The following is a 12,207-nucleotide window of genomic DNA, read 5'->3' as shown; positions in this document are numbered from 1 at the left end:
AGGTTCAGAAGCGTGACGTGGGGCTCAGAACCTTCACTCCAGTGGGTGGACTTCTGTTGTATAAGAGTTCTCCAGTTTGTGGGTCACCCACCCAGCAGTTATGGGATTTGATTTTATTGTGATTGTGCCCCTCCTGCCATCTCATTGTGGCTTTTCCTTTGTCTTTGGATGTGGCATATCTTTTTTGGTGAGTTCCAGTGTCTTCCTGTCGATGATTGTTCAGCAGTTACTTGTGATTCCAGTGTTCTCGCAAGAGGTAGTGAGAGCATGTCCTTCTACTCCAACATCTTGAACCAATCTGGATGTTGAATTTTATGAAAAGCTTTTTCTGCATCTATTGAGATGATAATATGGTTTTTAGTCTTCAGTTTTTTACTGGGATGTATCACACTGATTGGTTTGCAGATATTGAAAAATCCTTGCATCCCTGGGATAAATCCCACTTGATTATCATGTATGATCCTTTTAATGTTTTGTTGGCTTCCGGGTTGCTACTATTTTGTTGAGGATTTTTGCCTGATAATCTCCTGTAATTTTCTTTTTTTGTGGTATCTTTGTCTGATTATGGTATCAGGGTGATGGTGGCCTTATAGAGTGAGTTTGGAAGTGCTTCTTCCTGTGCAATTTTTTGGAATAGTTTCAGAAGTGTAGGTGTTAACTATTCTCTAAATGTTTGAGAGCATTCACCTGTGGAGTCTTGTGGTCCTGGACTTTTGTTTGTTGGGAGTTTTTTAAATCACAGATTCAATTTCAGTACTTGTAGTTGGTCTGTTCATATTTTCTATTTCTTCCTGGTTCAGTTTTGTGAGATTGTACCTTTCTAAGAATTTGTTCTAGGTTGCCCATTTTATTGGCATATAGTTGCTTGTAGTAATCTCTAATGCTCCTTTGTATTTCTGCAGTGTCAGTTGTTACTTCTCCTTTTTCAGTTCTAATTTTATTGATTTGGGCCCTTCCCTTTAGTTTTATCTTCTCAGAGAACCAGCTTTTAGTTTCACTGATCTTTGCTATTGTTTTCTTAGTCTCAGTTTCATTTATTTCTGCTCTGATCTTTATGACTTCTTTCTTTCTATTAACTTTGGATTTTGTTCTTCTTCCTCTTGTTGCTTTAGGTGTAAGTTTAGATTGTTTATTTGAGATTTTTCTTGTTTCCTGAGGTAAGCTTTTATCAGTATAAACTTCCCTCTTAGAATTGCTTTTGCTGCATCCCATAGGTTTTGGATCATTGTGTTTTCATCTTCATTTGTCTCTAGGTATTTTTTGTTTTGTTTGTTTATTTGTTTTTTAATATATATATTTATTTAACTGGCTATGTTAAGTCTCAGTTGCAGCATGCGGGATCTTTTGTTGCAGTGCATGGGCTCTTCGTTGCAGCACGTGGGCTTCTCTCTAGATGTGGCGCACAGGCTCCAGAGTGCGCAGTCTCAGTAGTTGGGACTCACGGGCTTAGCTCCTCCATGGCATGTGGGATCTTAGTTCCCCGACCAGGGATTGAACCCACGTCCCCTGCATTGGAAGGCAGATTCTTAACCACTGGACCACCAGGGAAGTCCCATCTGGGTATTTTTTGGTTTCCTCTTTGATTTCTATAGTGATCCGTTGGTTTAGTAGCATATTGTTTAGCCTCCACATTTTTGTGTTTTTTGCAGTTTTTTTCTTGTAGTTGATTTCTAATCTCATAGTGTTGTGGTTGGAAAAGGTGCTTGATACAATTTCAGTTTTCTTAAATTTACCAAGACTTGCTTTGTGGCCCACCATGTGATCAATCCTGGAGAATGTTCCATGTGCACTTGAAAAGAATGTGTATTCTGCTGCTTTCGGATGGAATGCTCTATAAATTTCAAGTCCATCTGGTCTGATGTTTCATTTAAGGCCTGTGTTTCCATATTGATTTTCTGTCTGGATTTTCTGTCCATTGATGTAAGTGGGGTACTAAAGTCCCCAACTATTATTGTGTTACTCTCAATTTCTTCTTTTATGTCTGTTAACATCTGCCTTATATGTTGAAGAGCTTCTGTACTTGGTGCATACATATTTACAATTGTTATATCTTCTTGGATTAATCCCTTGTTCATTATGTAGTGTCCTTTGTTTCTTATAACAGTCTTCTATTTTAAAGTCAATTTTGTCTGATATGAGTGTTGCTACTCCAGCCTTCTTTTGATTTCTATTTGCATGGAATACCTTTTTCCATCACCTCACTTTCAGTCTGTATTTGTCTGTAGCTCTGAAGTTGGTCTCTTGTAGACAGCATATACATGGGTCCTGTTTTTACATGCAGTCAGTCTATGTCTTTTGGTTGGAGCATTTAATCCATTTATATTTAAGGTAATTATCCATGTGTATGTTCTTATTGCCATTTTGTTAATTGTTTTGGATTTGTTTTTGTAGGTCTTCTTTCTGTTTCCTCTTTTGTTCTCTTGTGATTTGATGACTGTCTTTAGTGTTGTGTTTGGGTTCCTTTTTCTTTTTTGTGTATATATTACAGATTTTTTTGTTTGTAGTTACCATGATGTTTTAATATATCAGTCTGTATGTATACATTATTGTTTTAAGTTGCTGATCTCTTAATTTCAAATGCATTTTAAATATCCTGCATTTGTACTCTCCTTCTCTCACAATTACTGGTTTTGGTATCATATTTGTGTGTGGATGATTTCCTACGTTTATACTTGCCTTTACCAGTGAACTTTCCCATTTTATAATTTTCTTGTTTCTAGCTGTGACCTTTTCTTTGCCACTTGGAGAAGTTCCTTTAGCATTTGTTGTAAAACTGGTTTGGTGGTGCTGAATTCTGTTAATTTTTGCTTGTCTGTAAAGCTTTTGATTTCTCCGTCGAATCTGAACGAGAGCCTTGCTGGGTAGAGTGTTCTTGGCTGGAGGTTTTTCCCTTTCATCACTTTAAATATATTGATATATCGTGCTACTACTTTCTGGCCTGCAGAGTTTCTGCTGAGAAATCAGCTGATAGTCTTCAGGGGATTTCCTTGTATGTTATTTGTTGCTTTTCCCTTGTTGCTTTTAATATTTTCTCTGTCTTTAATTTTATCAATTTGATTATTATGTGTCTAAGTGTGTTCCTCCTTGGGTTAACCCTGCATGGCACTCTCTGTGCTTCCTGGACTTTGGTGACTATTTCCTTTCCCACGTCAGGGACATTTTTAGCTATTATCTCTTCAAATATTTTCTCAGGTTCTTTCTCTCCCTCATCTCCTTCTGGGACCCCTTTAATGTGAATGTTGGTATGTTTGACATTTGTCCCAGAGGGCTCTTAAACTCTCATTTCCTTTCATTATTTTTTCTTTATTCTGTTCCACGGCAGTGGTTTTCACCACTCTGTCTTCCAGCTCACTGCTTTGTTCTTCTGCCTCATTTATTCTGCTACTGATTGCTTCTAGTGTATTTTTCATTTGCTATTGTATTCTTCAACTCTGTTTGTTATTCTTTATATTTTCTAACTCTTTGCTAAAAACCTTCTTGCAACTTCTCGCTCTGTGCATCCATTTTTTCCCGAGTTCTTGGATCATCTGTACAATCATTACTCTTAACTCTTTCTCAGGTAGATGGCCTATCTCCACTGCACTTATTTGTTCTGCTTCTGGGGTTTTATCTTGTTCCTTCTTCCAGAACTTATTCCTTTGCCATCTCATTTTGTTTAAGTTACTGTTTTATTTTTATGTATGCAGTGGCTTATGTTTCTTGACCTTGGAGAAGTGGCCCTCAGTAGGGATTGTCCTATGTGTCCCAGCAGTACACTCCTTTCTCATCACCCAAGGGCCAGCCTGGTCCTAGGGTACTTTCTGACCTATGTTTGCATACTCAGTGCTGCAGGATCATAGTTTTCTTGCTTCTAGTGTCTGCCCCCTGCTGTGTGAGGCTTTGTCTAGAAGCTTGTGCAGGCTACCAAGCGGAAAGGGCTGGTGCCTGCCCACTGGTGGGTGGAGCTGGCTCTTGGCCCTCTGGTAGGCAGGGCTGTGTCTGGGGGCATGTCTAGAGGTGTCTGTAGGCTCAGGAAGTCTTTAGGCAGCCTGTCTGCTGATAGGTGGCGCTGTGTTTCCATGCTGTTAGTTGGTTGGCCTGAGGCATCCCAGCACTGGAGCCTACAGGCTGTTGGTTGGGGCCAGGTCTTGGTGCCAGGGACCCAAAATGTCTGCCTCCAGCCAGAGTTCACGTAGATCCCTGCTATGTCCACCACCAGCTTTTATGACCCCAGAGAGAGCCACAGCTGTCGCCCCCCACACCACCTCCCCAGGAGACCCTCCAAGACCAGCAGCTAGGTCTGGCCCAGGCTCCTATGGAATCATTGCTTTTGCCCTGGGTCCCAGTGCATGCAAGATCTTGTGTGTGCTCTTCAAGAGTGGAGTCTCTGTTTCCCCCAGTCCTGTGGAGCTCCTCAGGAAGCTGGCCTTCAAAGCCAAATGCTCAGGGGGCTCCTCTTCCTGGTGCCAGACCTTTAAGCTGGGGAGCCTGGCGTGGGACTTAGAGCTGTCACTCCTGTGGGAGAACTTCTGTGATATAACTGTTCTCCAGTTTGTGCATCACCCACCTGGTTGGTATGGGATTTGATTATATTGTGAGTGCACGACTCCTGCCATCTCGTAGTTTCTTCCTTATGTCTTTGGATTTAGAGTATCTTTTTTGGGGTAGGTTTCAGTCTTTTTTATCACTGGTTGTTCAGCAGTTGTGATTTTGGTGTGCTCATGAGAGGAGGTGAGCTCAAGGTCCTGTTACTGGTCTCTCAATGGCCTATGTAATTTTATCTGATACATACTGAAGTGCTATAGAATTGCAAATTTAATTATTGATAAAAAATGGCTCATGTTGAGGAGTTGTTGCCCAGAGTGTGTGGGCCGTGAAAGTCAAAACTAATCGCTAATTGTCTTTGGCACTTGAAGATGACTGCTGATGAATGGCCGTACATATTGCAGTGTCCACAAAATATGACGTGTTCTAAGCACAAGATGCACCTAATGGTTCCACCCCTCTTGTTGAACTTCTCTCCTAATTTATCCCTCCCTCATGGGCTGTGAAACCTTTCCATAGGAACCCTCCAATTCTGCTGTCGACCAAGATGACCTCAGCTGTTATCACAGTTACGTGGTCCATGTCTGACCTGCACCCTCTGTTCTGTCAGCATCCTTTAGAGTGTTTCCTCCATGTGCTCCAACTGCCATTATTGACTTTAGTCTGCTTTGTAAAAGCTGGTATAATAATCCAGCTGTTATGAATCCATTGCACATTCCCAGTGCAAGACTTATAGTATGGTAAGAGCTGGAAGGGACCTTGATGGTCGAGTGTGACCCCATGTTACAGACTAAGAAACTGAAACCTGGAGACTTGCCCAAGCCCCAAAGCCTAGTTTGCCAACAGTGTTAGAACTAGACTCTAAGCCGTGTATTTTCTTTTCCTTATGTCTTTTTTAAATGACTTTTTCCTTTGGAAAATGTCAAACATAAACAAAAATGAGCTAGTATAATGAATCCCCCTTATATCTCCATTCCTCAGCTTCAGCAATATCAGTGTTTAAACAATCGTGTATTGTCTGTACCTCTCCAAAGATTATTTTACAGCAACTCATAATTTCACTTGTATTTATTTTATTTATCTTTTAAAGATAAGGGTCATTTTTAAAAACAGTCTTAATATCATTATCGTACTTTAAATAAACAGTAATAACCTAACTGCTTTCATCAAAACCCATTGCCCCTTGATATAGTAAATAGCCCAGTTCTTACAGTTGCAATGCTGGTTTACTTAGGAGCTGAATTCTGAGGTCTCAGTGTTGGTGACCTGCTTTACCATTAGATAAATAGTGGGTGAAATGCTTTCTATGGTTGAAGACAGAAAACTTAACTTGAATTTCTTATATATTTGTTTCCTTTTGAGATTCCACAGCATAGCGTTGAGTATAGAGCAGTACTTATATAATTACCTTGGAAACTTTTCATAATACTTACAATCTGTTTTACCTGGGAGTATAACATAGGGAACCAGAGACATTTATTTTCAAGTTGTCGGCTTCCTGTCCTGTTATATTTTCAAGCACATAAAATCCAGTCGTCTTTGAGTTATGTTGGTCCTTCCAGGTCTTCATCGTCCTACCTGTCAGTCTGAGCTTCTGTGCTACCTGGTATTAAAGCGCAGGCACAGATGGAAATGCACATGTGTTCGTCAGTTATCTGTGATTTGAAATGGCCTATAGCTTATCTCCCTTTCACTAGAATTGACTGTAGGGTGAATGAAATTACACTTACGAAACAAGGATTTTTCTTGTTAGGTATAGCTATCACATAACTTGATCAGCCTTTGGATTTTAGAGTTCTTCACTGATCTAATTTATAATAACTACAGTTATCATTTATGTAGTGCCTTACAGTTTTTAAAACACCTTTACAGATAGCTTCCTGCCTGATAGTAGTTGTTAGAGTTCAGATCTGATGGCATTGAATCCTCTGAGACAAACTAGCATAATTTACAATTCTAACATATATTTTCTGGCTTTTTCCTCTTTACATCTTGTACTGTGGCTTGGGTACTCAGGATTGACAATGTGGTATAGCAACAACATTGCTGGTTGGTACAGAAAGACCCTACAAACAACTTGGTGGTGTTTGTAGCTAGATGATGCCTTTCACTACTGGCCTTAGCAGTCTGGCCTTTGAAAAGAAGGTAGTGGTAGCATTATTGAGCATCAAGAATTTCATTGATTGATTCCTACAATAATAAGGAAGGAGAAAATCCATACCCCTAACAAGTTTCTTCACCCAGACATTTCAACTGTCACATTGTCATGGCCTGGGCTGTTTATAAAAACAGAAATAGGGATGTCATGGTCCAGACTCCTCAGCTTCTTTATCTAAACTCTTAAGTTTCATGTAAAGCAGGAATGCTGTTGTTTATTTGCCTTTTGTTTTTTTTAAAACAACTATTTTTTAAAAGCATTTCTCAGTTTTTATTGGGTTCAATTGGAAAAGTCTTTATTGTAAACAGAAACTAATTGATTGTAAGTGTATCAAACTGAGATTTTTTTTTTCCCTCCTTTTTTTTTCTTTTACTGTTTGAGCTAATTTTTTCTATTCCAAACAAAATTCTGAACCTTAATACGTGGACATTTCTCTTTTCCTTTGCCAGTGTGCAAATCTCCAGGGAGTCAAGATGCTCTGTTCTAATGCAGAAGGAGCATCCCTGAAACTGTGCAATTTTGAAGATCCTTCTGGTCTTAAAGCCAATTTAGAAGGTGAGATTCTATCTATAATTACCTTCTCTAAGGTAAAAACACACTGTTAAGTAAGTAAAAAGCCCTGCAAAACAATTGTTACTGCTAAAACATGACAACCATAGGGATGTAGATTTCTTCTGTCTTATACTTAGAGAATTTGCAAAGGGATTAAGCCATTGCTTGGTCTCAGTCCTGGTGACCAACATGCTGAACTCGGGAAATGTGGCCTCCAATGTTTAAGGAGGCTTCAGTTGGAGAATTAAGTATCAACATCTTAAACTTTCAAACAGAACAGCATAGCCTTACACGGACCAAAATTAAGAAATTCAGTTTGCATATAGCCAGGCAGTTTTTTGTCATTTTTGGATATAATATTTTGTTTATGAATTCCTTATTGCTTTGTTGTGTCCATGAACTGGTCAATTCATTTATTTGTATATTTAGAAGACACAGTACTTATCTTCACTGCCATGAACTTTCCAGGGCATATTTAAAAGTGCTAATTATCATAAGACTGAATTTAATTCCTCCATCAAAAATACAGACTAAAACATGAATGCTTAATTCATAGTGTAAGCAAACATATTGTTAACAAAGAACTCTTTATATATGTATGTTGGTTGAGAGACAGATTTATAATTCAGTCATTTACAAAGGATCCAGAGGTCATCATTCACCTCTATTATAAGTCACCTTGCATCTTTTGAAGATAGATGACTATAAATATTTTCAAGTTCAACTGTGCCTAAAATGTATTCCCTTTAGGTGCTAATCTGAAAGGTGTGGATATGGAAGGAAGTCAAATGACAGGAATTAACCTGAGAGTTGCTACCTTAAAAAATGCAAAGTTGAAGAACTGTAACCTCAGAGGAGCAACTCTGGCAGGAACTGATTTGGAGGTGAGTCAGCAAGTTGAAAGAGTTTTTATTAATCTAGAATTACTGAGTAGCTCCTGCAAAATGTATTGAGATCATAAACAAAGTAGTTGGCTGGTCAAAACTGCCAGGTAACATGCCAGCCCAGCTGAAGGGATGCTTTCCTTTCAATTGCTTGTTTAAACAAATTTGAATTCCAGAGTAGGATCCGGTTACCTAAGTTACAGATGCCAGGTTCAGATTTGAAGACTCAATCTGGCATTCAGTCTGAGCTGATTTCATTTCTCCTCTTTTCCTTGGGTCTCCCTCAAGTAGATACATTTGATAGATGCTTTTTTAATCCAGTTGATTGTGGTTTCCTTAAATTTTAATTCCAAACAGAATTTAATTGGGCCAGATTATTTCTTGAACTACTTGAGAAATTGAAATGACATCTGTGTTTGAAATCAGGTTCAGGGAAAGCTTGTTCTAAATCGGCATCATATTTTTTGAATCTCAACCTGAGATTTTCATTCTGTCCAGTCACCTTTTTCGTCAGTATTGTCTTGTATGTATCATCTTGATTGGCAGATTTAGCGTGCAGACTCCAGAGCTGTTAATAGGTCTGTATCATCGCTCTCTGGTAGCTCTTTCTGCGACAGTGGGCATGTTCTGTGACCCTGCTGTGAGTCCAGTAACCACCAGCCACCTATGGCTCCTGAGCTTTTAAAATGTGGCCAGTGCCACTGAGAGATGGATTTTTTTAATTGAATTTAATTTTAATTCATTTAAACATAAGCTGCCACATGTGGCTGGGACTATCGTACTGAACAGTACAGCCCGATACAAGAAAACCTGGGATAGACTGGATTGTAGAGACTAGCGCGTCAACGTTTAGCTTGCTGTTGATTTTTTAAAATGTTTTCGCCTTGTTCTCTTGGTAGGTCTTAGCAGCGTAGTAGCAGGCCCCATTAACCTTAAAGGCAAAAAGAACCAGCCTAAGACTGAAGGTATAAACCTATTATAAGCACCATTATTTAGTTTTTTATTATGTGTTACTGTCACCTATGATGATGATTGTTTTTCCTTGGTTTGAGTTAGCATGTAGTCAATGCGGTTAAACAGCAGAAAGCTTCTCTTTATCCAGCTGATTGCAAAGACTAATCAGGTTGACTGTTGGGGCAGCTGCTGACAGGTTATGTGCAGTCACCCTTCTCTCTAACCATTGTCCCCACCATCCCCAGGGATGTAGGACTTATCCAAAATCCCTGTCTCATCTGTCACTCCCTGATCTCAAGGGAAATTTGAAAGCAGTTCCCACTTATGGTGGTGGTTACACTGCTGTATACATTTATTAAAACTCATTGAACTGTACAAATAATTTGGGGGTTAAAAAGAGGTAATTCCTTGCTCTAAGAGTGTTAGGGTTGAAGGAGAATCTATTATGCGATTTAATGAAGTGAAATCCCTTTCTCTCAGATTTTTTTTTACACAGTCTCCCCCACCCCCTCACTCCCATGCCTTGCATTATTATTGTTCATGGATTGTTTAGATACTTTTTACTCCATTGGAGTCCATTCTGGATTTTAAATGCCTAAAACACAGAAGGGACATGCTTCGTCATTAACTTTTGTTTATACCTATTGACAGTGGTCAGCCTGAGCATCAACTAGAGAGAGTAAATACAGAGAGAAGAAAATATGACTTTCTTCTAAAATTTCTGGAAGTTCTCCAGAAATAACTGAGTTTTATTGTACAGGAACATTTTCCTAATATGCCCCAGGAATCACTTTGAGAGGGAACAGATAAGGCCTTAAATCTGTCTGTTACTTCCAAGAATATTGTTTTTGTCCTACAGAACTGCGACCTGTCTGGGTGTGACCTTCAAGAAGCCAACCTGAGGGGTTCCAACGTGAAGGGCGCCATCTTTGAAGAGATGCTGACACCACTCCATATGTCACAAAGCGTCAGATGAGAATCCTGGGGATGGAGGAAGATGCCGAAGACGAGAAATGCTCTCCGTATCACTTTTCTTTCTCCACCCACTCAGCTGTCTGGAAGAAATAACACTGGAAGGGAATTAAAAAAAAAAACAAGGAGAGGATTATGCTTGTTCTCAGAGGTGCATAAGGGGAAAAAGTGACTCTTTTTCCACATTCTGATTTTAACAGAGAAGCACTCATTTAGTAGATGTAGGGAAGCTAGATTAGATTGCTGCCTTTTGAGTGGAGTTAGGGGGATTTGCCTGGCTTTGTGACCAGGAATAGTATCTATTATATTTGTTTTTCAATAGGCATGATGTGGAAATACCATCTTGGTTTGAAATGCATTTGAAGATTTTAATTTATGAAAAGCACAACATATGCAATTATATTTATTGAATCTTTAGATGCAGTATGGATATTTAAATTGTTAAACTTTATGACAATTTTGAAAAGGTTGTTCAGGTTTATAAATATCAGTAGCTTTAGTGATGCCTCCCCTACTTTAAATACCTGTCACACCGTGTTAATATGGTGAGATCAGACTCCCCAAGGCTTTCAGGTTCATTTTTTTTTCTTTAAGAACAAAACATTAGCTAAATTAAAGAAATCCTCTGTTACTGATTGAGACAGAGTGGAAGGCAAGAGATATTGTTGTCCATCATTGTCAGCTTAAGTAACAGTGGAACTTTCCAAATGGAGGAAGGATTTACTTACAGCTACAACTTTTGAATGAGCATTCCTTAGGATTTCATTCTTAGCAAGTTCCACTCAACGCCAGACCAGGCAATTTTATCTATTTACACTGCTAGCCTGGTTTCCTCCTGTAGAGTCAAAACAAGCATAGGAAAATAGTTCTGAACCAAAAAAACCAAGGTGCATAATTAACGTTCATTTAATTCAAATGCTAAATAGTTTAAACAGGGCCAGCTCGGAAATAAATAGGTATTAAATCCCAATCCACTGCGATCAGCTATAAAATACGAATGAATATGGTAAATTCATCTTTTAGAAGTCAACATAATATAATTGCAGCTCAAAACCCTACAACGGGGAATGAGGACTTTTAAACTGACAGTTTGACTATAGCTATCAACAAACTTAAAGGAAAATAAAGGCATTTGACTGGTCCAAGATGTAATACCAATAAGTCAGCACCTGTGGTTCTTATATTTCTGGTTTCTTTTGTTTTAATAAATTTTAGCCTGGCTTTTTTGAGTCATTATCTCTGCAGCAGCAGGGGCAGGGCCTGTACTTCCTTACCAGTAACCGGTGTCCTATGTCTACCCCAAGAGCAGGGATGTTAAGCTGTGTCCATATGGGTTCTGAATTCTGCAGACTCATCGGTTTGAGGCAAGGAATCATTAAAAACCACTTTGTCTCCTTTGGGAGAATGACATGTCTTCAATATTTACGTAGCTTATTCTTCTATATAAACATATGCAAAGCTTTCCTTAACAGTAAAGGGTATATATGCATAGTGGGAGGAGGTCAGACCTTTACAGGTGAAGGAAAGCAACTTCAGAAATGAATTATTTTCTTTGCTTTATTATTTTTACCAAGACAGAGAAGTATTGTATTGAGAGATATCTATTTTCGTAATCAATATGTGCCTAAATTATATTTAAATCATTTCACTCTGTACTATATTTTCAATAATTATAGAATGTGTTGTTCATCCACTTAAGGGTACATCTGTAGACATAACCTAAGACTGCAGAAGAATCTGAAAGATCCAAACACAGTATGCTTAGAAAATGCAGGTTTTGGATCTAATGTATACTGCATTAATAAACGACATAAAATGTTGAAAAGGAGTTTCTTGTCTTGCTTTTGAAAATCAGAACTTTCCAAATTTACTTACATTTCTTCAATATGTGTTGAAGACCAGCCCCAAGGGTCTGGGTGGAAAAGGAAGGAAGTGCCGTTAAAGTTACTTCTTTAAGCATGGTTATTTTATGACCCTCCTCTTAAAATCCACCATTCTAACAACACAAAGACATTTCATTAATGCTTAACGAAAGAAAATACTGTCTTCCAATAATTCAATTTTTGTGTTACTCTTTAGCTGATGAACATTATTACCAGCTAGCTTTTATTAGGATGGTTACTTATTGATACATTGCCCTTAAAATGTTCTAGCCTGACAACC

General features: G+C 38.6%; 1 protein-coding gene across 1 annotated transcript in view; it reads left to right on the top strand.

The window, feature by feature from the left end:
* The window catches only part of KCTD9 (potassium channel tetramerization domain containing 9), a 60,943-nt gene extending 49,080 nt beyond the window's left edge, over positions 1–11,863 (top strand). The window contains exons 10-12 of the mRNA XM_060155709.1: positions 7,132–7,237; positions 7,985–8,118; positions 9,932–11,863. Of these exons, the coding sequence (XP_060011692.1) occupies positions 7,132–7,237; positions 7,985–8,118; positions 9,932–10,048 (357 nt within the window). The 3' untranslated portion in view covers positions 10,049–11,863. The remainder of the gene's footprint in view (positions 1–7,131; positions 7,238–7,984; positions 8,119–9,931) is intronic.
* The last annotated feature ends 344 nt before the right edge of the window (positions 11,864–12,207 follow it).

Source organism: Lagenorhynchus albirostris, chromosome 7 (assembly GCF_949774975.1).
Source record: "Lagenorhynchus albirostris chromosome 7, mLagAlb1.1, whole genome shotgun sequence".
In the NCBI taxonomy this organism is placed as follows: Eukaryota; Metazoa; Chordata; class Mammalia; order Artiodactyla; family Delphinidae; genus Lagenorhynchus; species Lagenorhynchus albirostris.
This window is presented reverse-complemented; position numbering and strand designations above follow the sequence as displayed.